This window comes from Canis aureus, chromosome 9 (assembly GCF_053574225.1).
Source record: "Canis aureus isolate CA01 chromosome 9, VMU_Caureus_v.1.0, whole genome shotgun sequence".
Taxonomy (NCBI): Eukaryota; Metazoa; Chordata; class Mammalia; order Carnivora; family Canidae; genus Canis; species Canis aureus.
In genome coordinates, this window is record NC_135619.1 from 3,614,259 (window position 1) to 3,642,070 (window position 27,812).

Consider the following 27,812-nt stretch of genomic DNA (forward strand, 5'->3'; position numbering starts at 1 on the left):
GGACCAGTAAGGTTCAGATATGGGACAAGCTGAGAAACGATACTGCACAGATAATCACTGCTTTCCTACAGGAGCAGTAAATGCCCAAAGCCTGCAGTCAGTGTGTGAGGCCATCTTCCCCATAACTTGACACCTGGATCCAGGAACCAATGAGTGAGATGAGAGTGTCTTCACTCACTGTTATACATCATAGTCTAGTTGAAAAGTTTTGCTTGGAGAATGTCACTTAAAGTTTGGGCTTGGTGAGTATGATGGTTAATCTGATGTATCCCCTTGGCTAGACTATTAAACCCAGTTTTTGTTCAAACACCAGCCTAGACGTTGCTATAGAGATATTTTTTTAAAAATATGATTAACATTAAATCAATAGACAAAGTATATTATCTTCTAAGGTATAGGTGGATGTCATCCATGCAATGAAGGCCTTAAGAGAAAAGAATGAGTTCCCCTGAGGATGAGGAAATTCTGACGTCAGACTGCCTCTGGATTCAAGATGTAACATTAACTCCTGCCAGAATTTCCAGCTTGCTGGCCTGTCCTGCAGAATTTGGATTTGCCAAACTCCAAATCACATGAGCCAATTCCTTAAGATTAATCTCTCTTCTCTATCCTTCCTTTCTTCCCTCCCTTCCCCTCCCTCTCTCTGTGCCTATGTTTATTTCTTATCTACCTATCTATCTATCCATCTATCTATCTTTTTAAAAGATTTTATTTATTTATTCATGAGAGACAGACAGAGGCCAAGACACAGGCAGAGGGAGAAGCAGACTCCATGCAAGGAGCCGACATGGGACTCAATCCGGGTCTTCAGGATCATGCCCTGGGCTGAAGCTGGCGCTAAACCGCTGAGCCACCCAGGCTGTCTGTCTTTGTCTATCTATCTATCTATCTATCTATCTATCTATCATCATCTATCTATATCTATCTATCATCTATCTATATATCTATCTATCATCTATCTGTCATCTATCATCTATCATCTATCAAACTTGCATTGCTGTTTTAGAATGTTGCAAGGAGAAATAATTGGGGAAGAAACTTCTGGTGCCCAATAGTCCTGCACAAGGAAAAATACAACATTCCAACAAAGCTAAGATATCAAATACTAAAATCCCACAGGAATTAAAAAGGATGAAGTTATGGTTCACCTCACCAGGTAAAGAATCCCTTTCTAGTTAAGATGCTGAAAAGAAGTTAGGGGAACATGGTTTGGATGGTGAAAGAAAAAGCTGTGACTAAAAGCTCTTATCTTATACTTCTCATGAGTAATGGGGATTGTTAGCAGCTATGTTTTAAGTTAAATTATTGCCCTCCCTTCTATCCTATTAAGTTATGTGAAAAACAATGGTGGTGGCTAATATTTTAGGTCTCCAAGAATTTATTCCTGAATTGATCACTTCTTGTGATATAGTAGCTGTTTATATGTCCCTGAAGTTGGAGATGTGAACTTTCACCTAAATTAGAGACCAGTAGAGAGAGGAAGAGCAATGAAGATGGACTCTGCCCCAGGAGCTTCACCCTCTACTTTGTCCAACTTGCTCTGTGTTCCACCTGCAGAGATAACACCAGTGGGACTGTAGCCTTTAGCTTGTGGTTATATTCAGCCAGTGGGGGGCCATAACAGGAGGTAGAAAAGAGGGAGTAGAGTTAGGTCAACACAGTGACCCCTGCTCTTTCTTATTGGGAGTGCCACATCTGTATGTTTCTCTTTCCTAAAAATAATAGCTCCTCCTGAACATCTGACACCACACAGCCCTTCTGTCTTCGGGTTCCTGTAACTGCTGCTGTCCTCTTGCCTTTGTCCACAAGTAATCATGGTCTCCACCGGGACTAGCCCCAGTTAAGATACTACCCCTGGAAATTTCTCTGCAGTCTGCCCACACTACAGATGATTTTCTCTTTATTAAATATCATTCAAATGACCCAATTTTATATCTGTTTCTCAAGGGGACCCTGATTAACACAATTTTCCAGTAATTGCCTGACCAGTTTGATTATAAACCCAGGTCCTCTGGCTCAAATCCAGACTCATTTCCATTCTTCCTCATAGCTGAGGTGGGATGGCAGGTTACCTGGAAGACAGCTTTGGTTTCCATTACCTTAATAAATAAAGAGGAGTGGCACTCTTTTTTCACGTCAGAGGCAGACATGTTACCTGAGTACCACTCTTGATCCTGGCACCTGAAGTGCTTTATAGAGAAGCATAGAGTGGTACAATATGAAATAGAGAATCAATGAAAACAAATAGATATGATGTAATTTTGGTATGCAGGTGGATTTCACTTTTTAAGGCATATTTGTGAAGTAAATGGAATTATATCCACAATCTATTTCCCTCCCCAACTGCCAGTATGTGGCCAATGTTTGTGAAAAAAAATGCAATTCTTGTAATATTTTTCACAATAATAAATATCCCATGGAGTATTTTTTTTTAATTTTTATTTATTTATGATAGTCACAGAGAGAGAGAGAGAGAGAGGCAGAGACACAGGCAGAGGGAGAAGCAGGCTCCATGCACCGGGAGCCCGATGTGGGATTCGATCCTGGGTCTCCAGGATCGCGCCCTGGGCCAAAGGCAGGCGCCAAACCGCTGCACCACCCAGGGATCCCCCCATGGAGTATTTTAAGAAAATAATTCAATAAAAAAGAAACCTTCATATATCCCATAACATAGCAAAACATAAAGATAGCCTAAATGTCTACAAATAGAAATACGTGGAAACTAAGGAATACCTACTGATTAGACTGTCATGCATTATTTCCAAAAACATCATGAGACTGTGCTAGTGTGAACATTTTTATGTCATTTAATGAATAAAGGACTCAAGAAGAAGCAGGGCACTCTGAAACTGCCTGGATTAAAATATGAGCTTCCTGAATCTACGTTCTGTTAATTTGGGCCTCAGTTTCCTCATTTATAAAATGGGGACGGGGCACCTGGGTAGCTCAGCTGTTGAGTATCTGCTTTTGGCTCAGATCATGATCCCGGGAATCGAGTTCCACATCGGGCTCCCCGCAGGGAGCCTGCCTCTCCTTCTGCCTGGTCTCTGTCTCTCTCTGTGTCTCTCATGAATAAATAAAATCTTAAAAAAATAAAAATAAAACAAGGACAATGATGATGCCTAATTAATCACTTTAGTGTGAAAATTAGATGAGCGAAGCCAGATAAGTTGTTTAGAAATGTACCTGGCAGTACTAAGCAGCTATGACTTCAGGTATGTCAGCTGTCATCAACTACGTATGTCAGCTGTGATGGCTGTCATTACCATTGGTAAAGGAAATAGAAAGTTATACCTGTACTGTACTAATCCTTGCTTGTGAATGAGCAAACAAGGGAACTGGGTAGAAGAAAATATGGAAAACCATCAATATGTGGATAGAATGCAGGTAACTTTTTGGTTTTACAAATTTTTTATAATCTTATTTTATGTTTACAATAAATATATACATGTGTGAATCATTGGTTCTCATTTTCTACAGACCTGTAGACTCTTCACTTCCATTAGCAATGAAGCTGTTTTAAGGAGGCAATCGTTGATAAAGCTGGGCCGTTATCAACACCAATGCTCTATCTGTGTATATTAAGACCCAGATTTCCCAATATATGCTGGTATTAACCATATGAGAATCTATATGTCACATTTAGAAATGTGTTTAATTCAGAGAAGTGGAGGGACATTTTCTGGAGGTGTGAATCTCAAGGGGAAAGGCCACCTAAAGAATAACTGTGAAAATATTGTTGCAAGTACATGATTTTGTGGATTCCTCCCCTTAATCCAAGGCTAAAACACAAATGAATGCCATCTTTTCTGTCTGATCAGAATATTCTCATTTCTAAAATGGCAACATCATCAACTTTACAACACTATTTTGAGATTTAAATCAATAAAGTCAATGACTGCTCTGTGAACTTGATTTATCTGTCTTAGGGTAGTGTGGTGTGCTCATTTTTATAACAACCAGAAATGGGTCTCATTTTAAGAATGAAGGAATGGGGGTTCCTGGGTGGCTCAGTTAGTTAATTGTCTGAGTCTTGATTTCAGCTCAGGTCATGATCTTAGGGTCCTGGAATTGAGCCTGGCGTCTGGCTCCATGATCATTGAGGAGTCTGCTTGAGATTTTCCCTCTCTCTCTCCCTCTGCTCTTCCCCCTACTCACAAGGTACTCCCTCTCTCTCTGAAATAAATAAGTGTTAAAAAAAGAATGAGTGCATGCTTGGACATGTGAGTAAAGTAAGCAAATGTACTAATGAATGAATGAAAACATCTTTACATATATTGAAACAGGAAGGTATATAGTTGAACAGTAAAATCAGTAATTCAGTAGTTAGAGATAAATCAGTGCAGTATATTATTGATGAAACTGCTGATGTACTGGCAATCAATTGCAGTTCTACTCCTGAGATGTTTGCATTTTCCAACTCCTACTACTGAAGGGATATGGACTGTTTTACTCCCAACAATTCTGACACTAAATGTGTGAGACTTTTCCACACCAATAGCCAATTCTCCAACTCTCTGGACACCTATATTAAATGAAATTCTGACACTAATACCCAGAGTTAGCACAGACTCCTGAGGTTTGAGTGCTCAGTCCCAACAAGACCGCCTCAGTTCAGAAGGCAGTTGTCAGTGCCAGGTTGCCACCACATATATGACCAAATGGCTATAAAGAAAGGGTTCCCATGATCCTTACCTCAACTTTAATAATTTGCTAAAATGTTTCACAAATCACAGGGAAGCACTTACTGATTTATTATAAAATATAAAATAAGAACAACCAATGAAAGATGTACATGAGGTGAGGTCTGGAAAGTTCCCTAGTGGATATCTATTACTGTGGAGTTTGGGGTGTTGCACTTAAATCTCCAAACACCATCATTTAGGAGTTTTAAGGAAGTTCCATTTAGTAGCCATGATTGATTAAATTATTGGTCATTGGTGATTGAACTCAGCCTTCAGCCCTTCTTCCTTTCCTGAAGGTAAGGGAAGGTCTAAAGTTTCCAACCTTCTAATCACATGGTTGGTTTCTCTGGTCACCAGCCTCTATCCTGAAGCTATCTGCAGGCCCTGCTTTGAGTTACCTCATTGGAATAAATCAGGTATGATGGAAATGGCCTCATTATGAATAACTAAAGATATACCTCTCACCCAAATCACTCAAGAAATCCCAAGAGCCCTGGAAACTGTGTCATTAGGCACAAAGACCACGAAGGATTATATCACAAAAGATTGCAGGCAAAATGGTGAACATGTGTATGGATAGATAGATCTAGAATTAGATCTCAGCATAAGCCCTTAATAGTTTTGTGATTGCTTAACCTTTATCAAATTAATAATGTTTGCCTTGTGGAATTGTTACAAATATTAGGAAAAAAATGAAAAAAAACTTCACACAGATTAGTCATATCCAAAGTCAATTAGTATAAACAATTAACAAAATAACAATGAACATATATAATTATACAGGCAATTAACAATAGGAGAATTAGCATATATATTACATGTATATAACAATATAAATGGCTAACAAAACAATAGGTTTAGTAACAAATAGTAAAATACTTTCTCTTTGCCTTGGCTTGGAAATGATGTATGAGCACACTCATATCAGATTGTCATCTACCTTGAACTCCAGCAACATTGGAACAGAAACTACATCCCAAGTATCCTGCCACTCCAATCAATTTTGATATATTTCAATCTTCTCTTTCTCCTCACTAGTTACTAAAGTGTCTAAATATGCCCCCATGGCCGTGCAAAGCCACAGCACTTCTCTAACACAATGTGCCTGAGAGCCGTCTTCACATCCTTGTTCCTGAGCGTGTAAATCAAGGGATTCAGCATCGGGGTGATCACAGTGTAGAAGAGGGCTATGAACTTGCCCTGTTCATGGGAGTTACTCTTGGCTGGCTGGAGATACATAAAGATGATGCTCCCATAGAATAGAGCCACAACTGCCACATGGGAGGAGCAAGTGTTGAAGGCCTTTCTCCGTCCTTCTGCTGACCTGATCTTCATCACAGCCCAGGCAATGTGGCCATATGAGACCAGGATGAGACCCAGGGGCAAGACAACAAAGATAAAGCTGGCCACATACATCTCCACCTCATTGAGGCTGGTGTCCACGCAAGTCAATTGCATAATGAGGGGCATCTCACAGAAGAAGTGATCAATGCGATTGTTCCCACAGAGCGGCAGGAGCATAGTGAGTGTGGAGCCCACCATACTGGTGGTCAGACCCCCAAGCCATGAGGCGAGGGCCAAGCTGAGGCAAAGCTGTGGATGCATGATGATGGTGTAATTAAGTGGCCTACAGATGGCAGCATAGCGGTCGTAGGACATGACTGCCAAGAAGACACATTCAGTCGCTCCCAGCCAGTGGGAGATATAGAATTGGACCACACACCCTCCGTAGCTTATGGTTTTCTGTGGTCCCCAGAGGTTGACCAGAAGTTGTGGGACAATGCTTGTGGTAAAGCTAATGTCAAGGAAGGAGAGGTTAGCAAGAAAGAAGTACATAGGCGTGTGGAGGTGCACATCCATGCAGGAAACCAGAATGATGATGCCATTGCCCAAGATAGACACCACGTAAAACCCTAAGACAATGATGAAGAGGATGGATTCTAGGGAGGGTCGTGCAGAGAAGCCCAGGAGTACAAAGACTTCTGGAGAACTTACATTGGCTATTCCCATCATCATGTGAAGCCAGGAGTGGGGCAAAAAGGCCACCTGTGGTGAATGGGGGTAGGGGCACAGAATATGAAGCCCCAAGTGATTATATCAGTTAGCAAACTTCAAACATAATTTTATACTTATTTTGTTGAAAGCATCTACTCAAATGCTCCATGGATGATGTTGCATCATCTTCTTGAAGGCCATTTTGGAGAGACATGAAAATATGCATACCTAGCAGAAAATGGACATTCATGTAAAGTTCTTGGCACTGATTATTTTATTGAAACATTGCTTATAGTAGCAACATCTGGAGTCAACCTGAATGTTTAGTGATGAGGTTTTTCTTGGGTAAAAGATGGCATTTCATGTGATGAAACACTACAGAGGCACTAAAATCATGCTGGTGGTAGTCATTCTCCAGTTAATGGGCACATGGAGTCCATCATATCATTTCTCTTACTCTTAAATCCCACAATCAGCAAATTTTTGCTTTATCATTAAATTTAGATTCCATCACTTCTTCAGCCTCCCTGCTACCACCCTGGGCTATGCTGTGATAAATCTAATATCCTAACTTGTCTTTTTGCTTTCTGCCTTAGTTCCCTTCAGAGTATTCTCAACATAGCAGCCGGAAAATTACATTAGGATACAATATGATCATATTGCTCCACTGCTTAGCACTCCTGTTTTCCTAGAGCAAGGCTTGCAGTGCCTTTCCCCCAAGACATCCATCCACAGCTCAACTTCATACCTCCTTCAGGTTGTTTTTCAAAAGGAATCTTTCATTGAAGCAAAAGCATTATTTTTCAAAGTGTTTATTTAAGTTCTAGTTAGTTAACCTACAGTGTAATATTAATTTCAGGTGAACAATATAATGATTCAGTACTTCCATACAATGAAGCAAAGGTGCTACTTAGTATTGAAACTCCTCCCAGCTCCCTTTCTTCCTTTTCTGCTTTATTTTTATTCATAGTACTTATCACTATAGGACAAACACGCTAGTCTGAGTTACTATGTTTGTACCTCTGCTAGAGTTTAAACTCCACAGACTTCTGGCTTTCTGTTTACTCTGTTTGCTTCTGTCTCTGCAATGCCTAGCCCAGTACTGATACACAACTAACCCTCAATCAATAGTCACTGAATGAGCAAACTGTGAAACAGGTCACTAGAATGTGTACATGGTTATAGTGACAGAAGAACCAGAGTAATATGAAGGCATCATTAAGGAATGCTCAGTGTAATCTCACAGTAGTGTTGTCAGGAAGGAACTCTTGGAACTGCCAGAGTCACGTACTGCTGACATTATTCCTTCTTCTTATGCAGGATGAAGAAAGCAAACCTTCAGACCATGCAAGAAGCTAGAAATCCCCATAGAGAAACATGGACATCTTCAGTGTGCTTCAGATGTCCTTGAAAAGTTCTGAAGTCTTTCTTACAAAAACATTAATATATACTCTTCCTTTTAAAAGGAAGAGTAAGTGCATTATAATTAGAAATCATGCAAGTATGAAGAACAGAGCAGCTATAAACTCAACGATCCCTTTCAAAATCCCAGGGAATGAAACTTGCTCATCTCTAAAACTGGAAGTTGACCAAGTTAAATAGAATTTGAACACACATGTTTATTCACAGATTTTCAAAGTACCTGTAGAGTTTCCATCATGCACATGTAAAAATGGGGCTCAGAGAGCTTCAGGCATTTGCCAAAATTTATGCACAGAAACCAGTGTGGACCTCACAGAGCCATAGAACTGAGACAGTTGTCTGGTTTGCAAATCAGAGAGCAGAGCAGCAGTGATGCTCTGAAAAAGCATCTGGGAAATAGATTGTGACCTCCTGCAAACTGGGGAAGCATAGAGAGCCACAAGGACATGGGTGGCTTCCTAATGTGGGTGTGAGAGAGAAGTCACCAAGGGTATCTTGGTCAGATATGTGCATTTGAGCCACGACACGATGAGGTGATCACCCCACACAGAGAATCATCTTAGATGAGTGAATGAGAACATGGAAAAGTAAAGGACAAAACTCAAAACTCTATGTCCCCTGAGGATGTGTCCCCTCCATGGAGATTTGGAAAATTTGTAGATTCACTTATGAAGAAAATGTATGAATATCAAGAGATGGCCACCATAAGGTCAGTCATGGAGATAACAGTTCAGTAGAATTTCTGAGGAAGTAGGGACCTTTGTGGTGATATGATCTATTTCTAGAAATGTTCATGGTTTACCCAAAGTACCAGAGCTGATCAGTGCTGGGGTGAGCTTGAGCTACACCCAAGACATTCAGATTCTTAGTATGAAAATAACGCTACCAGCAAAGGAGGTTTGCTCATTTGCAGAGAATCACCAACGCAGTCACAATAATCATTCTTGAAAATGTGACCTCGCCCCAAGTCCTGTGGTACTATGACAAAGAAAGATAACATAGTGACAGTTGTGAAAATGTTTTGAGTTCACATTTTAAGTCAATTATGCAGTCACAAACTCTTCTTCTGGCTGTAGGTAACCTGACAAAATACCAGACATCCAGAAGAACAAATCAGATTATTGAAATGGATCACTGTTCATCAACTTTAACTGGAATTACCAGAAACTTTGATCCCAATTCATCTTAAATATCATAAAAAACCACAAACAGACAAATGAACAAGCAAACAAATCCAAGAATGTCACTTACAGATGGTGGGCTAGCTGCAGCACCTCCCTCTATGGAGAGTGGAAATGTTGAATAATGGGGAATATTTTCCTTCAAAGATTGGTAAAACCCATGAATTCAATGGATGTGGCATTAAAAAGTAGGGAAGTAGCAATGGATTTGGAGAAGCCCTAAAAATATTGGAAATCTCCGTCTTTGGTGGCAGAAGTCTTAGATTCTGTTCAAATGCATGTCTAAAGAACACATTTTTAAGTTTTAAAATCAGAATAGGCTTACATTAGAAAGAAACACTTTTTTCCTATGAAAACTGTTAACAAAAAGAGTGAGGATGACTCTCAGTGTTTCCAGGAAGAGAAATATATGCCAACTCTCAAAGGATCTAGTGTGTTGTAAAAAATGTATAATCACAAGACACTTGTTTTATCTTCTGGAGCATTCAGGAGGGAAGCAGAGGGTGATGTATATGTCAGGGGATTGAAATTGCAAGGAAAGAAGCTTTGGGGATTTGTTTTTCCCTTTTGAATAATTACAATTTCATTGTAACCAAACTAATTGATTTCTTTTATGAATAAAACACTATTGTAAGTGTTTTTACTGCCAAACACTGTTTACAAAACATAGAATCAAACCTCTCTACAGAAAGATTTATCACACAGTGGAGGACAGAGCCTGAAGTATTTGCTCATTACAATTTTGGCACATGTTGCTATAGATTTTCTTTAAAATTCAATCATATAATTATTGGTGTCCACCACAGCAATGAACTGATACATTTTCTTTAAAAATGAGCCTATTTTTCTTGTGGTAAAATACACATAACATTAATTTAGCATCATAATAATTTTTTAAGTATGCAAATCAGTGAAATTAAGGGTGTTCACAGGGCAGTGCAGCCCTCACCAACATCTAGTTGCAGAACTTTCTTGTTGCTCCAGATGTAGCCGTGACAGAGTCACTCTTCATTTGCTTTCTTTCTCCAGGCTTTGGCAACCACTGATCTGCTTTGTCCCTAAGGATTTACCTATTGTGGATATTACACATAAATGAAATAATATGTTTTGTGGCCTTTTATGTTTGGATTCTTTCACTTAGCATATGTCTTGCTCATCCACATTATGGCATATGTTTTGCTCACTCTTGTAACTGAATATTATTCCATTGTGTGCCTTCGCCATATTATATTTACCTATTTATTTGCTGATGTATATTGGGTGTATTTGTTGGATATTTTGGCTATTTCTACCTTCAGCTATTGTGAATTGAGTTTTTCTGAACATTTCTCTACAAATTGTGTCTGAATGCCTGTTTTCAATTATTTCAGGTATACACTTAGGATTGGACTCACTGGGACATATGAGAACTCTGTGATTAATTTATGGGGGAACTGTCAAACTTTTCACAGTGACACATCATTGATATTCCTATAAGCACTGCATTGTATGTTCTGATTTTTCCACATCTTCACCACTACTTTTTATTTTCCACTTAAGGTTTTTTTTTTTTTTTTTTTTTGTAATAATCCTGGTGGGTGTGAAGTCACATTTCCTTCTAGTTTCGATTTGTACTTCCCTAAAGATTGATATTGTGCATCTGTTCATGTACTTTTGGTCACTTTATCTTTTTTGAAGCAGTATTTAATCAGGTTCTTTGCCCACTTTTAATTGCATTGTTTGTCTTTTTGTTGTTAAGAAATTAGTTCTTTTTATATTCTGATTATTAGATACTTTATAGATAGATCATTTGCAAACAGTTTCTTTTATCTGTGTGCTGTTTTCTTGGTCACTTTTTCCATAGTGTCCTTTGACAAAGAATTTTTTTCACAAAATCCAATCTATTTTCATTTTGCTTCATAATTTGGGGTGTCATATTTAGGAAACTTTTTAATGCCACATCCATTGAATTTATGAGTTTTACCAAATCCAGACTCATGAAGTATTTCTTCTCCATAGTCTTCCAAGAGTTTTTAAATTTTAGCCCTTACAATTAGGTCCCTCATTATTATTTATTTATTTATTTAGTTAGTTAGTTAGTTTTAAAATGATGTAAGATAGGGGCTCAGCTTCATTCTTTAACAGGTATATATGTATTTGGCCCAGCACTAGTTACTGAAGAAACTATTCTTTCCCCCATTGAATGGTCTTGACACCCTTGTCTAAAATTAAAAAAAAAATAAATTAAAAAAAGTTTTTACCAAGACGTTTCTACTATTACGTACTTAAATAAAAAGGATCTAATTCAAAAAAAGCACCTAATTCAGTAATTCTTCTCTCTCAATAACAAATATTTGCTAATTATAAAATAATGCTGTGCCAAAGTTTAATTTCAAGAAAACAGCAACTTTCAAAAAATATCATTGAACAAAAAAAGAAAATCGATTGCCATAGGTGTATGAGTTTATTCTGTACTTCTATTTTTTTTTAATTTATTTTTTATTGGTGTTCAATTTACTAACATACAGAATAACCCCCAGTGCCCGTCCCCCATTCACTCCCACCCCCTGCCCTTCTCTTCTTCCACCACCCCTAGTTCGTTTCCCAGAGTTAGCAGTCTTTACGTTCTGTCTCCCTTTCTGATATTTCTCACACATTTCTTCTCCCTTCCCTTATATTCCCCTTCACTATTATTTATATTCCCCAAATGAATGAGAACATATAATGTTTGTCCTTCACCGACTGACTTACTTCACTCAGCATAATACCCTCCAGTTCCATCCACGTTGAAGCAAATGGTGGGTATTTGTCATTTCTAATAGCTGAGTAATATTCCATTGTATACATAAACCACATCTTCTTTATCCATTCATCTTTCCATGGACACCGAGGCTCCTTCCACAGTTTGGCTATCATGGCCATTGCTGCTAGAAACATCGGGGTGCAGGTGTCCCGGCGTTCCATTGCATTTGTATCTTTGGGGTAAATCCCCAACAGTGCAATTGCTGGGTCGTAGGGAAGGTATATATTTAACTGTTTGAGGAACCTCCACACAGTTTTCCAGAGTGTCTGCACCAGTTCATATTCCCACCAACAGTGTATGAGGGTTCCCTTTTCTCCGCATCCTCTCCAACATTTGTGGTTTCCTGCCTTGTTAATTTTCCATTTCTCACTGGTGTGAGGTGGTATCTCATTGTGGTTTTGATTTGTATTTCCCTGATGGCAAGTGATGTGGAGCATTTTCTCATGTGCGTGTTGGCCATGTCTATGTCTTCCTGTGTGAGATTTCTGTTCATGTCTTTTGCCCATTTCATGATTAGATTGTTTGTTTCTTTGGTGTTGAGTTTAATAAGTTCTTTATAGATCTTGGAAACTAGTCCTTTATCTGATATGTCATTTGCAAATATCTTCTCCCATTCTGTAGGTTGTCTTTGAGTTTTGTTGACTGTATCCTTTGCTGGGCAAAAGCTTCTTATCTTGATGAAGTCCCAATAGTTCATTTTTGCTTTTGTTTCTTTTGCCTTCGTAGATGTATCTTGCAAGAAGTTACTATGGCCGAGTTCAAAAAGGGTGTTGCCTGTGTTCTTCTCTAGGATTTTGATGGAATCTTGTCTCACATTTAGATCTTTCATCCATTTTGAGTTTATCTTTGTGTATGGTGAAAGAGAGTGGTCTAGTTTCATTCTTCTGCATGTGGATGTCCAATTTTCCCAGCACCATTTATTGAAGAGACTGTCTTTCTTCCAATGGATAGTCTTTCCTCCTTTATCGAATATTAGTTGACCATAAAGTTCAGGGTCCACTTCTGGGTTCTCTATTCTGTTCCATTGATCTATGTGCCTGTTTTTGTGCCAGGACCACACTGTCTTGAGGACCACAGCTTTGTAGTACAACCTGAAATCTGGCATTGTGATGCCCCCAGATATGGTTTTTTTTTTAAATTCCCCTGGCTATTTGGGGTCTTTTCTGATTCCACACAAATCTTAAAATAATTCGTTCTAACTCTCTGAAGAAAGTCCATGGTATTTTGATAGGGATTGCGTTAAACGTGTATATTGCCCTGGGTAACATTGACATTTTCACAATATTAATTCTGCCAATCCATGAGCATGGAATATTTTTCCATGTCTTTGTGTCTTCCTCAATTTCTTTCAGAAGTGTTCTATAGTTTTGAGGGTATAGATCCTTTACATCTTTGGTTAGGTTTATTCCTAGGTATCTTATGCTTTTGGGTGCAATTGTAAATGGGATTGATTCCTTAATTTCTCTTTCTTCAGTCTCATTGTTAGTGTAGAGAAATGCCATTGATTTCTGGGTATTGATTTCGTATCCTGCCACGTTACCGAATTGCTGTATGAGTTCTAGCAATCTTGGGGTGGAGACTTTTGGGTTTTCTATGTAGAGTATCATGTCATCGGTGAAGAGGGAGAGTTTGACTTCTTCTTTGCCAATTTGAATGCCTTTAATGTCTTTTTGTTGTCTGATTGCTGAGGCTAGGACCTCCAGTACTATGTTGAACAGCAGTGGTGAGAGTGGACATCCCTGTATTGTTCCTGATCTTAGGGGAAAGGCTCCCAGTGCTTCCTCATTGAGAATGATATTTGCTGTGGGCTTTTCATAGATGGCTTTTAAGATGTCGAGGAATGTTCCCTCTATCCCTACACTCTGAAGAGTTTTGATCAGGAATGGATGCTGTATTTTGTCAAATGCTTTCTCTGCATCTAATGAGAGGATCATATGGTTCTTGGTTTTTCTCTTGCTGATATGATGAATCACATTGATTGTTTTACGGGTGTTGAACCAGCCTTGTGTCTCAGGGATAAATCCTACTTGGTCATGGTGAATAATTTTCTTAATGTACTGTTGGATCCTATTGGCCAGTATCTTGTTGAGAATTTTTGCATCCATGTTCATCAGGGATATTGGTCTGTAATTCTCCTTTTTGGTGGGGTCTTTGTCTGGTTTTGGAATTAAGGTGATGCTGGCCTCATAGAACGAATTTGGAAGTACACCATCTCTTTCTATCTTTCCAAACAGCTTTAGGAGAATGGGCATGGTTTCTTCTTTAAAAGTTTGATAAAATTACCCAGGGAAGCCATCTGGCCCTGGACTCTTGTGTCTTGGGCGGTTTTTGATGACTGCTTCAATTTCCTCCCTGGTTATTGGCCTGTTAAGGTTTTCTATTTCTTCCAGTTCCAGTTTTGGTAGTTTGTGGCTTTCCAGGAATGCGTCCATTTCTCCTAGATTGCCTAATTTATTGGCATATAGCTGTTCATAATATGTTTTTAAAATCGTTTGTATTTCCTTGGTGTTGGTAGTGATCTCTCCTTTCTCATTCATGATTTTATTAATTTGAGTCTTCTCTCTCTTCTTTTTAATAAGGCTGGCTAATGGTTTATCTATCTTATTAATTCTTTCAAAGAACCAACTCCTGGTTCTGTTGATCTGTTCCACAGTTCTTCTGGTCTCAATTTCCTTGAGTTCTGCTCTAATCTTTATTAACTCCCTTCTTCTCTTGGGTGTAGGATCTATTTGCTGTTTTTTCTCTAGCTCCTTTATGTGTAAGGTTAGCTTTTGTATTTGAGTTCTTTCCAGTTTTTGAATGGATGCTTGTATTGCGATGAATTTTCCCCCTTAGGACGGCTTTTGCTGCATCCCAAAGATTTTGAATGGTGTATCTTCATTCTCATTAGGTTCCATTAATCTTTTTAATTCTTCCTTAATTTCCTGGTTGACCTTTTCATCTTTTAGCAGGAAGGTCCTTAACCTCCACATGTTTGAGGTCCTTCCAAACTTCTTGTTGTGATTTAGTTCTAATTTCAAGGCATTATGGTCTGAGAATATGCAGGGGACGATCCCAATCTTTTGGTATCGCTTTAGACCCGATTTGTGACCCAATATGTGGTCTATTCTGGAGAAAGTTCCATGTGTGCTTGAGAAGAATGTGTATTCAGTTGAGTTTGGATGTAAAGTTCTGTAGATATCTGTGAAATCCATCTGGTCCAGTGTATCATTTAAAGCTCTCGTTTCTTTGGAGATGTTGTGCTTAGAAGACCTATCGAGTATAGAAAGAGCTAGATTGAAGTCACCAAGTATAAGTGTATTATTATCTAAGTATTTCTTCACTTTGGTTAATAATTGATTTATATATTTGGCAGCTCCACATTCGGGGCATATATATTGAGGATTGTTAAGTCCTCTTGTTGAATAGATCCTTTAAGTATGATATAGTGTCCCTCTTCATCTCTCACTACAGTCTTTGGGGTAAATTTTAGTTTATCTGATATAAGGATGGCTACTCCTGCTTTCTTTTGAGGACCATTCGAATGGTAAATGGTTCTCCAACCTTGTATTTTCAGGCTGTAGGTGTCCTTCTGTCTAAAATGAGTCTCCTATAGACAGCAAATAGATGGGTCCTGCTTTTTCATCCAGTCGAAACCCTGCGCCTTTTGATGGGGTCATTAAGCCCGTTCACATTCAGAGTTACTATTGAGAGATATGAGTTTAGTGTCATCATGATAAATATTCAGTTCTTGTTTTTGTGGAATGTTCCACTGAACTTCTTCTTAAAGGGGAATTTTAAGAGTCCCCCTTAAAATCTCTTGCAGAGCTTGTTTGGAGGTCACATATTCTTTTAGTTGCTGCCTGTCTTGGAAGCTCTTTATCTCTCCTTCCATTTTGAATGAGAGCCTTGTTGGATAAAGTATTCTTGGTTGCATGTTCTTCTCATTTAGGACCCTGAATATATCCTGCCAGCCCTTTCTGGCCTGCCAGGTCTCTGTGGAGAGGTCTGCTGTTACCCTAATACTCCTCCCCATAAAAGTCAGGGATTTCTTGTCTCTTGCTGCTTTAAGGATCTTCTCTTTATCTTTGGAATTTTCAAGCTTCAGTATTAAATGTCGAGGTGTTGAACCGTTTTTATTGATTTTAGGGGGGGATCTCTCTATTTCCTGGATCTGAATGCCTGTTTCCCTTCCCAGATTAGGAAACTTTTCAGCTAGAATTTGTTCAAATACATATTCTGGCCCTCTGTCCCTTTCGGCACCCTCGGGAACACCAATTAAATGTAGGTTTTTCTTCCTCAGGCTGTCGTTTATTTCCCTTAATCTATCTTCATGGTCTTTTAATTGTTTGTCTCTTTTTTCCTCAGTTTCCCTCTTTGCCATCAACTTGTCTTCTATGTCACTCACTCGTTCTTCCACCTCATTAACCCTCGTCGTTAGGACTTCTAGTTTGGATAGCATCTCATTCAATTGATTTTTAATTTCTGCTTGATTAGCTCTAAATTCTGCAGTCATGGAGTCTCTTGAGTCCTTTATGCTTTTTTGTAGAGCCACCAGTAGCTGTATAATAGTGCTTCTGAATTGGCTTTCTGACATTGAATTGTAATCCAGATTTTGTAACTCTGTGGGAGAGAGGACTGTTTCTGATTCTTTCTTTTGAGGTGAGGTTTTCCTTCTAGTCATTTTGCTCAGTGCAGAGTGGCCAAAAGCAAGTTGTACTGGGAAAAGGAGAAAAAGAGGAGAGAAAGAAGGAAAGAAAAGAGAAAGAGAAAAAAAAGGAAAAAAAACCCGAAAAAAAAGAAGAAAAAGAGAAAGAAAAAGAAAGGAAGGAGAAGAAAAGGGGGTTGGGGGAAGGAAACAAATCAAAAAGCAAAAAAAAAAAAAAAAAAAAAAAAAGAACCACGGGGGAGTATCTTCTGATTCTGTGTACTTTAAGTCCCTTGGCTTCCCCTGGAAGTTGTCAGTCAGTCTACCTGGTCTTCTGGGGGAGGGGCCTGCTGTACTGATTTTCAGGTGTTAGCAGTTGGGGGAGCTGCTCTTCCCCCTGCCTGGTGCAGGGCTCAGGGGGGGTTGTTTACCCCGTGAGGCCCCAGGAGCAACAGCCCCAGTGGCGGGGCCAGCTCTGGGGACCTGGATTCAGCTCCGGCAGTAACTCCAGAGCTCTCCGTCTGCAGGGCCTGGAGGCTCCGGGCGTGGCCGCTGATCTGCTCAGCTGGGGCAGGAGCGTCCTCGCTGTCCTGGGCCCTCCCGGCCTCTGCCTGTCCCGGGGGAGGCCGGATCCTGGGCTGTGTCCCGGCGCCCTGTGCTCCGGTGCCTGCGCTGTTGGATTCACGCTCCCGCCCCGCAGCCCCCTCCGCGGAGCCGCCCCCGAGCCCCCCGAGCTGCTCCCGCCCCGCAGCCCCCTCCGCGGAGCCGCCCCCGAGCCCCCCCGAGCTGCTCCGGGTCCCGCCGTGCGCGCTGCAGCCCTTAGGGAGCTCGGCGCATCTCCCGGGGCGCAGGTGTCTGTTAGTGTCCCCGGGAGCCCGAGGACATCCCCGCCCTCCTGGGTCCTGCTCCAACTCCCCGCGAGCCCCTTTCCGCCCGGGAAGGTCGGTGCAGCTCCTGCGTCTCCGGGACGGGGCTCTCCTGTCCTGGGGACACTCGCCCCGGCCTCAGCCCGGCTCCTCGCGGGCCCCTCCCCCTTGGAGGCCTTTTCTTTCTTTATCTTTTTCCCCGTCTTCCTACCCTGATAGAAGCGTGAACTCTTCTCACTGTAGCATTCCAGCTGCTCTCTCTTTAAATCTCAGGCCGAATTCGTAGATTTTTGGGATGGTTTGAAGGTTATGTAGGTAATTTGGTGGGGACAGGTGACTTGGGGACCCTGCTCTTCCGCCATCTTGCCCCTCCCCCCCGTACTTCTATTTCTGTACCACTGATCTATTGTTATGTTAGTACCACAATTTTGATTACTATAGATTTGTAATAAGTTTTGAAAGTGGAAAATGTGAGGTCTGTGAATTTGGGTCCCCCCTCTGCATATTGTTTTGGCTGTTCTGGGTTCCTTGTAATTAAATATAAATTTCAGAATTGGCTTTTCTATTTTTGCAATGATGAGAACAAAAAATATTGGGGTTTTGATAGGAATTGAATTAAATCCATGTATCATTTTGAGGAGTGTTGCCATCTTAGCCATATTAAGTCTTCCCATTCATAGACATGAACGTCTATTAAGTCTTCAATATTTTCATCAATAGTTTATTGTTTTCAATGTAGAAATCTTAAACATACTTAAATTTATTCCTAACTATTTTCTTCCTCCCATGTTATTGTAAATAGAATTACTCTGTTAATTTCATTTTGGGGTTGTTTATGGCTAGTGTACAAAAACTATTTTGTGTATTTTGTGTTTTGATGGAGTGTCTTTCAACTTTGGTGAATTCATTTATTTGCTCTAACAGTTTTGTGATTCTCCAGGTTTGGATACATTAAAAATCATGCCATTTGTGAGTAGAGATCATTTTATTACACTCTTTTCTTTTTGAGAGTCGTTATTTCTTTTGTTTGCCTAATTCTTTCGTCTAGAACTTCAGCACAATGTTGAACAGAAGTGATATTGGTGGATGCCCTTGACTTGTTCCTGATTTTAGAGAGTAATCTTAGTTTTTTACAATAGAGTATGATGTTAGAATGGGTTTTTAAACTACTACCTTATCATGTTGAAGCAGTTTCCTTCTTGAAATACATGAATTTATTTTTGCATGTTGAATGGTCCTTGCATTACTATACTAAATCTCACTTAGTCATCATGTATAATGCTTTTAATATGCTCTGCAGGATTTGATTAGCTATTTTTTTGAGGATTTCTGTATCTACATTAATAAAGTACATTGGTCTGCAATTTTCTTTTCTTCAATGTCTAGCTGATAGCTATACACTTTTACATATATTTGGAAAAACTTCATTGGATAGTATTTCTTCTTCTTCAGCACTGGTCCCTAATTGCATCATTATTCATTTACTCTTCAATTTGTGTAAAGATTTGGGTGAGCATAATTACTAAGAATTTCGCCTTTATAATTTGTCAAGCCTAGATTTGCACATTGAACTGAAACTAGCTAGTTCTAGCTATTAGTCAAGCCTCTTAAATTTACTTGTCTTCTGTTTTTTGATATGCACATTAAAAGATTTGTAGAATATAATTTTAATTTTTAAACCCTGTGAAGGTAAGACCTGTGTCTAACCTGGTTACTATTATATTCTCCATTGTCCCAATATATACCTTGATTTGGTACCTGGCATGTTGACATCTAATACATTATTATTATCATTATTATTCTTATTCAATGAATGAATGATTTCAGATCTATTCTGTTAATGATGACAATAATGCTTTTCATATAACACAGGGATACAGGCATTGGAATATGTCTGTGACATAATTTACTCCAATGAGTCATTTTACACCAATAATAATTTTATCTGACTTTTGGATTATCCCTAAATTATTCAGATTACTCTTAGTTAAACTCTTTAAATATCTATTATGAGTGCCCTGTTAAAGATGAGGCCAATATGGTTTTGAGTGGTCTTGTTCAAGGTCCTATGGATACTAAGGGGAAGTGGGTGGGGGAATGGGGAACTGGGTGACGGGTACTGGAAGCGCACTTGATGGGATGAGCTCTGGATGTTATACTGTATGTTGGCAAATTGAATTTAAATAAAATCTTTTTTTTAAAGGTTAGATGGCTACTAAATGCAGAGCAAGAACTGCACGTAAATTTGCACTCCTAAGTAACATTCTTTTTCTATTTCACACACTCCTTTAGTGACCTCATCTAGTCCAATGAGTTCAAATAGTAAATCCTGGAGACTTTCCAAGTTACATCTGTAGCCAGCACCTCTATGTCAAACTTCAGATTTCTATGGCTAACTCCCTGAACTGTATCTTCATTTGGATGGTATTATGGACAGAATTCCAGCCCCCCCCCCCAATTATAGTTGAAATCCTAATCCCCAAGGCGACTCCTCTCTTGGGTAAAAGATATATACTTTTCATTTTTCCTTTTTTTGTGTTTGTGCTTGTGAATGAATGTGTATGTGGCAAACTGTGATGGAAACATACGTATTAGTTTGATGAGGCTGATATAACAAAATACAAAAAAAAAAAAACCCAAAACCAACCTGAGTAGTTAAAACAATAGAAGTTTATTTCTCACAGTCCTGGAAGATAGAGTTCTGTAAATATCAAGGTGCCATTAGAGACCATTTATCTGAAGAGACCTCTCCTAGACTTGATGGTAACGTCTCTTTGTGTCTTCACATGTTTGTGCATCACTGATGTCTCTCTGTGTGTCCAAATCTCCTCTTTTTATGACACCAGTCACTTGGATTGGGTTCCACCCTAATGGTCTTATTTTAAGTTAACTGCTTCTTTAAAAAATATTGTCTTTAAATATGCATTCTAAGGTACTGGAATTAGGGTTTCAACACATGAATGGGGAGTCATGATTCAGTTCAAAGCACTGTGATTCTTCAATTCTAAAATTTCAGAGTTATGGGCAATGCCCCCCAGTGTGATTTAAGAACTCACTTAAGTTCTTCCCCCGACCCTCTTTTTTCAGTTTTATTGAGGTGTGGTTGACAAATATTATATATATTTGAGGTGTACACAGTGATATGTTTACATACGTATGCACTGTGAAATGATGCCTCCAATGAAGATAATTGATCTACCCACCACCTCCCCTTTCTCCTATGAGTGTGCTGGAAACAGATTTATTCTCTTTGCACATTTTGAATATATAACAGGATTGTTAACCAGAATCACCATGTTGTATATTACATCTCTGGAACTTATTAATCCTATAGCTGAAAGCACCCAGCTTTATTTCAGTTAGCTCTGACCAGATCTAAATCTCCTGTTTATGCAATATAGAAACAGTATTACACAGATCCTCTCTCAAACTGGCATCCTTTACATCCCTTCCAGACACAGCCTTCCCTGATAAACACCTTCCCTTGAGAAAACAGCCTTTACTTAGGCAAAGATGCAAAATAACTGTGTGCACAGCAGCACACACTCATACACATATACACACACAAACACCCACGCTGTTTGCCCAACACCTTTTCTGAAACAGTTTAGTAACTGACTAGGATTCAGTCTACCCACAGAAATACAAAAGAAAGTAGAAAGTAGAAAAGTTTTGATATGCAGATTAAAATGCATACCACACATCCCATCAAAGGAACCTAGAAGTTTGTGGAAAACAAAAACAGGACACTTCTTGGCTTGGTTAATTTTTTCATTGCTTTGCTTAATAACTGATCAGGTTCTATTGAATTAATTGAGGTTTAAACTAAAAATGCTGAGGAATCCCCATACTGTTTTCGGTAATGTCTGTACTGATTTGCAGTCCCATTAACAGTGCACATGAGTTTCCTTCACTCCACATCCTCACTGGCTTTTGTTATCTCTTGTCTTTTTGAAAATAAATATTCAGAGGTGGGGCAAGATGGCGGAAGAGAAGGGTCCCCAAGTCACCTGTCCCCAGCAAATTACCTAGATAACCTTCAAATCATCCTGAAAACCTACGCATTTGGCCTGAGATTTAAAGAGAGAACAGCTGGAATGCTGCAGTGAGAAGAGTTCGGGCTTCTATCAAGGTAGGAAGATGGGGCAGGAGCAGGGGGAAGAAATAAAGAAACAAAAGGCATCCAAGGGGACAGGACCCCACGAGGACCCGGGCTAAGGCCACGGGGAGTGCCCCCAGGACAGGAAAGCTCCGTCCTGGAGAAGCAGGTGTTTCACCAATCTTCCCAGATGTAAAGGCTCTCACAGGGAGTTGGAGCAGGATTCCAGGAGGGGCGGGGATACCCTCAGGCTCCCTGGGACACTAACAGACACCTGCGCCCCAGGGAGAGCCACCACACACTGCGGCCGAGCTCCCTAAAGGAGTAACAAGCGCACGGCTAGACCCGGGAGCAGCTTGGAGGCTGCTCGGGCGGAAGCTCCACGAGGAGGGGGCTGCATAGCCCCAGGACCAGCTCTGAAGCGGCTCCGGCAGAGGCTCCGCACAGACAGAGCTACACCGGGAGCGCGATTCCAACAGTGCAGGCCTGGGAGCACTGGTCGCCGGGGACACAGCCTAGGATCTGGCCTCCCCCCGGGACAGGCAGAGGCCGGGAGGGCCCAGGACAGCAAGGACGCTCCTGCCCAAGCTGAGCAGATCAGCGGGCCCGCCCTGGAGCCTCCAGGCCCTGCAGACGGAGAGCTCTGGAGTTACTGCCGGAGCTGACTCCAGGGCTCCAGAGCTGGCCGCCGCCACTGGGGTTGTTCCTCCTGGGACCTCACTGGGTAAACAACACCCACTGAGCCCCACAGTAGCCTCACCCTATAAACAGGTTAAGCACCTTTCACTGAGCCCTGCAGGAAGCAGGGGGCTGAACAGCTCCCCCAAGTGCTAACACCTGAAAAATCAGCACGTTGGTTCCTCCCCCAGAAGACCAACTAGACCGACAGGGGAAAAACAAATTATTGACCAAGCAGCATTGGAAAGTTCTGAGGAAGTCGAGGGATTTATAGCACAGAGAATCAGAGGATACTCCCCCTTGTTTTTTGCTTTTGCTTTCTGTTTGCTTCCCTCCTTTTTACTTTTTCTTTTTTCTTTTTTTTCCTCTTTTTTTTTCTTTTTATTTTCATCTTTCTCTCCTCTTTTTTCTCCTTTTCACAAATACAACTTGTTTTTGGCCACTCTGCACTGAGCAAAATGACAAGAAGGAAAAACTCACCTCAAAGAAAGAACCAGAAACAGTTCTCTCTCCCACAGACTTACAAAATTTGGATTACAATTCAACGTCAGAAAGCCAATTCAGAAGCACTATTATAAAGCTACTGATGGCTCTAGAAAAAAAAATAAAGGACTCAAGAGACTTCAGACTGCAGAATTTAGATCTAATCAGGGAGAAATTAAAAATCAATTAAATGAGATGCAATCCAAACTAGAGGTCCTAACAACGAGGGTTAACAAGGTGGAAGAAAGAGTGAGTTACATAGAAGACAAGTTGATGGCAAAGAGGGAAACTGAGGAGAAACGAGACAAAAAATAAAAAGATCATGAGGATAGATTAAGGGAATTAAATGACAACCTCAGAAAGAAAAATGTATGTTTAATTGGGGTTCCCGAGAGTGCCGAAAGGAACAGAGGACCAGAATATGTATTTGAACAAATCATAGCTGAAAAATTTCCTAATCTGGGAAGAGAAACAGGAATTGATATCCAAGAAATAGAGAAAGTCCCCCCTCCCAAAATCAATCAAAACCGCTCAAATTTAATAGTGAAGCTTGCAAATTCCAAAGATAAAGAGAAGATCCTTAAAGCAGCAAGAGACAAGAAATTTCTAACTTATATGGGGAGAAATATTAGATTAACAGCAGACCTCTCCACAGAGAACTGGCAGGCCAGAAAGGGCTGGAAGGATATAGTCAGGGTCCTAAATGAGAAGAACATGCAGTCAAGAATACTTTATCCAGAAAGGCTCTCATTCAGAATAGAAGGAGAGATAAAAAGCTTCCAAGATAGGCAGGAACTGAAAGAATATGTGATCATCAAACCAGCTCTGCAAGAAATTTTAAGGGGGACTCTCAAAATTCCCCTTTAAGAAGAAGTCCAATGGAACAATCTACAAAAACAGGGGCTGAACAGGTATCATGATGACACTAAACTCATATCTTTCAATAGTAACTCTGAATGTGAATGGGCTTAATGACCCCATCAAAAGGCGCAGGGTTTCAGACTGGATAAAAAAGCAGGACCCATGTATTTGCTGTCTACAAGAGACTCATTTTAGACAGAAGGATACCTACAGCCTGAAAATACAAGGTTGGAGAACCATGTACCATTCAAATGGTCCTCAAAAGAAAGCAGGGGTAGCCATCCTTATATCAGATAAACTAAAATTTACCCCAAAGACTGTCATGAGAGATAAAGAGGGACACTATATCATACTTAAAGGATCTATCCAAGAGGACTTAACAATCCTCAATATATATGCTCCGAATGTGGGAGCTGCCAAATATATCAATCAATTAATAACGAAAGTTAAGACATACTTAGATAGTATTACACTTATACTTGGTGACTTCAATGTAGCGCTTTCTATACTCGACAGGTATTCTAAGCAAAATATCTCCAAAGAAACAAGAGCTTTAAAAGATACATTGGACCAGATGGATTTCACAGATATTTATAGAACTTTACGTCCAAACACAAGTGAATACACATTCCTCTGAAGTGCAAATGGAACTTTCTCCAGAATAGACCACATACTGGGTCACAAATCAGGTCTTAACCGATACCAATAGATTGGGACCATCCCCTGCGTATTCGCAGACCATAATGCCTTGAAATTAGAACTAAGTCACAAGAAGAAGTTTGGAAGGATTTCAAACACGTGGAGTTTAAGGACCACCCTGCTAAAAGATGAAAGGGTCAACCAGGAAATTAAGGACGAATTGAAAAGATTGATGGAAACTAATGAGAATGAAGATACAACCGTTCAAAATCTTTGGGATGCAGGTCTGTTGACAGCGGTGGCTGCGGTGGCTGCGGTGCGGCCGGTTCCGGGTTAGGCGCAGGGCGGGGGATGTGAATCCGATGGAGCAGCGCCGGGAAGGCGAGCAGCCGCCGCAGCAGCAGCCGTGGGGGAGGCTCCTCCGCTTGGGCGCCGGGGACGGCGAGCCGCACGTCCTCCTGAGGAACCGGGAGTGGACCATCGGGCGGAGGAGAGGTTGTGACCTTTCATTCCCTGGCAATAAACTGGTCTCTGGAGATCACTGTAAAATTATAGTGGATGAAAAATCTGGTCAGGTGTCACTAGAAGATACCAGCACCAATGGAACAGTAATTAACAAGCTGAAGGTTGTTAAGAAGCAGACCTGCCCTTTGCAGACGGGGGATGTCATCTACTTGGTGTACAGGAAGAATGAGCCAGAACACAATGTGGCATACCTCTATGAATCTTTAAATGAGAAGCAGGACATCACACAAGACTCCTTTGAAGCCAATAAAGAGAATGTGTTCCGTGTGACCAAAGATACCTCAGGTGCAGGGCAAGGTGACGACCCCCAGGTCCTGCCGTCATCGCCCACCACTCAGGCGTGCTTTGAGGAACCACAGCCATCAACATCCACATCAGACCTCTTCCCCACGGCTTCTACCTCTTCCATGGAGCCCACCTCTGCAGGGCAAGCACCTTCCTCCAGTTCTGCTTCCAGAGATGCATACATCTCCCCAAAAGAGTGTGGTCCATCTGTGGCAAGTGATGAAATCCCCATCTTTCCTTCAGCTCTGCCAGACAGAGAGAGAGCATCCTTTTCTCTGTCGGAACCCCAGGATCAGGAGGATTTGGAGCCCATCAGGAAGAAAATGAAAGGAGGTGGGGACCCTGACCTTACCCTGCAGTTCTTGGTTGCAGACCAGTGTAGAGACACCCACACCACCCTTGGGAATGTTAGATCCGAGGCTGTGAAGCCTGACAAGATGGAGGAGACACTCACATGCATCATCTGCCAGGACCTGCTGCATGATTGTGTGAGCCTGCAGCCCTGCATGCACACCTTCTGTGCAGCCTGCTACTCAGGCTGGATGGAGCGTTCTACCTGGTGTCCCACCTGCCGCTGTCCAGTCGAGAGGATCTGTAAAAACCACATCCTGAACAACCTGGTGGAGGCCTACCTTCTCCAGCACCCAGACAAGAGTCGCAGTGAGGAAGATGTGCGGAGCATGGCTGCCAGGAACAAGATCACTCAAGACATGTTGCAACCCAAGGTCAGAAGGTCTTTCTCTGATGAGGAGGGCAGTTCGGAAGATCTGCTAGAGCTGTCAGATGTGGACAGTGAATCATCGGATGTTAGCCAGCCGTACATTGTATGCAGGCAGTGCCCTGAGTACCGGAGGCAGGGTGGGCAGGCCCTCCCCTGCCCAGGGCCTAACAGTGAGCCAGGGGTACCACAGGCTGCTGGGGATGCGCCGTCAACCTCCACCAGTGTCAAGACAGCCCAGGATTATGTGTGCGCCCTGCAAGGAAGCCATGCCATATGCACCTGCTGCTTCCAGCCCATGCCTGACCGGAGGGCAGAACGTGAGCAGGACCCCCGCATCGCCCCCCAGCAGTGTGCCGTTTGCCTACAGCCTTTCTGCCACCTGTACTGGGGCTGCGCCCGGGCGGGCTGCCTTGGCTGCCTGGCCCCATTCTGTGAGCTAGACCTGGGCGACAGGTGTCTGGACGGGGTTCTGAGCAACAACCACTATGAGTCAGACGTCCTGAAGAATTATCTGGCAACCAGGGGTTTGACATGGAAAAATATGTTGACAGAAAGTCTGGTGGCTTTGCAGAGGGGAGCGTTTTTACTATCTGATTACAGAATCACGGGGAACACCGTGCTGTGTTACTGCTGTGGCCTGCGGAGCTTCCGAGAGCTGACCTACCAGTATCGGCAGAACATCCCTGCTTCTGAGTTGCCAGTGGCTGTAACATCCCGTCCTGATTGCTATTGGGGGCGCAACTGCCGCACTCAGGTGAAGGCCCACCACGCAATGAAATTCAATCATATCTGTGAACAGACAAGGTTCAAGAACTAAGCATCTAGGAGGCACGAAGGTGGCTTGGGGATATTGGAGGTTAATGACAGCATGTTTCAGAAAATACTGGATACAAACATTCTACGGGCATTTTACCACCCCCAGGGCGTTCTGGGGGTCTCTGCGTCCGGCAGGTGGCTCTTGTGGGGCAAGACCTTCTCAGTGAGACCTCCCAGCCCCACCCCAGCAGCCTGGGAGCCCTGGGCAGCACGACGCACCCCTCCTCTGAGGAGGACGTGCTCGGGGATGCCTGGAGCACTTGAAGCAGAGGAACCGCTGTCTGCTGTCCCCTCCCAAAACTATGCTTAACATAGACATCTCTCTCCAAGAAATCTTCTGTGGGAGAAAAAAGGAAAGTCTGTTGTTTAAGGGAAAGGGAGCAAAAGTTTACAGCCTGCAGGGTGTACCCGAGCGTCCTGCTGTGGGGAAAGCCACAGCATCTTAGGCTTTTTTGTAATAGTTTGGTGCTTATCTTTTAGTAAGATTTATCACAAACTGTAGCACAAAGTAATATAATTTATAATTTACAAATTGACTAAAATTGGGATAGTAGAGTATTTGAAAGAATAAACATGTTTCCGTTTATTAAAAAAGAAAAAATGATGTCCAGAACCGCTAACCCTAGACACCCAGCATTAAGTGCGTGGCCTTGTCCCAGGAGGGCAGAGGACGGGGAGCACCTGCCAGGGAGCGAAGCTTTGGTGCCTACTTCTTATTCTGTGGGCATAGCTGCAGGCCTCACTGAGCCGCCCCCATGCCCCACCACCCTTACTTCCTCCCTGCTAATGCCCCAGCCTCAGGAGCAGCTCCTTCCACAGAAGTGCGAGGGACCTTTGCCTCCACTAGTCCTGTCCTGCGTTGGGTTTGCCATGTCATCTGGAATAATACTTGAAGTTTTGTTCTTTGTTAAAAAGAAAAATGTTTTTTATCTTTTGTTGAAATCATCTATTATTTTTGTTTGCAAAATTGTAACTTTTTGCTTCTTCTCAGGAATAGGATTTTCAACTGTTGTCTTGCTCTTGATACAGACTCTGAGAAGCAGCACCGTGTTTATGGAAGAGGCCTCCTCCTCCCTGCATTCTAATAAACAAGCCGTGTCTGTTTCTCTTCCCACAAAAAAAAAAAAAAAAAAAAAAAAAAAAAAAA

The 27,812-nt window shown here is 41.5% G+C and overlaps 3 protein-coding genes across 3 annotated transcripts in view; 2 read left to right on the forward strand and 1 right to left on the reverse strand.

Annotated features, from left to right (window-relative positions):
* Positions 1-27,812, forward strand: part of GCSAML (germinal center associated signaling and motility like) — a 125,269-nt gene that overhangs the window by 35,252 nt on the left and 62,205 nt on the right. The gene's annotated exons all lie outside the window — the stretch shown is intronic.
* Positions 5,681-6,701, reverse strand: OR2C3 (olfactory receptor family 2 subfamily C member 3). Its single transcript, XM_077908431.1, has one exon. It carries the CDS (start codon positions 6,699-6,701, stop codon positions 5,736-5,738), a length of 966 nt encoding a protein of 321 aa, XP_077764557.1. The 3' UTR covers positions 5,681-5,735.
* Positions 24,609-27,769, forward strand: LOC144320236 (E3 ubiquitin-protein ligase CHFR-like). Its single transcript, XM_077908503.1, has 2 exons — positions 24,609-26,705; positions 27,657-27,769. The coding sequence occupies exon 1, from the start codon at positions 24,681-24,683 to the stop codon at positions 26,664-26,666; it is 1,986 nt and encodes a 661-aa protein (XP_077764629.1). The 5' UTR covers positions 24,609-24,680; the 3' UTR covers positions 26,667-26,705; positions 27,657-27,769.

What these genes read in the sequence shown, in the direction of transcription:
- LOC144320236 (XM_077908503.1), top strand. Translation starts at nt 24,681, where the DNA reads ATGGAGCAGCGCCGGGAAGGCGAGCAGCCGCCGCAGCAGCAGCCGTGG.
- OR2C3 (XM_077908431.1), bottom strand. Translation starts at nt 6,701, where the DNA reads ATGATGATGGGAATAGCCAATGTAAGTTCTCCAGAAGTCTTTGTACTC.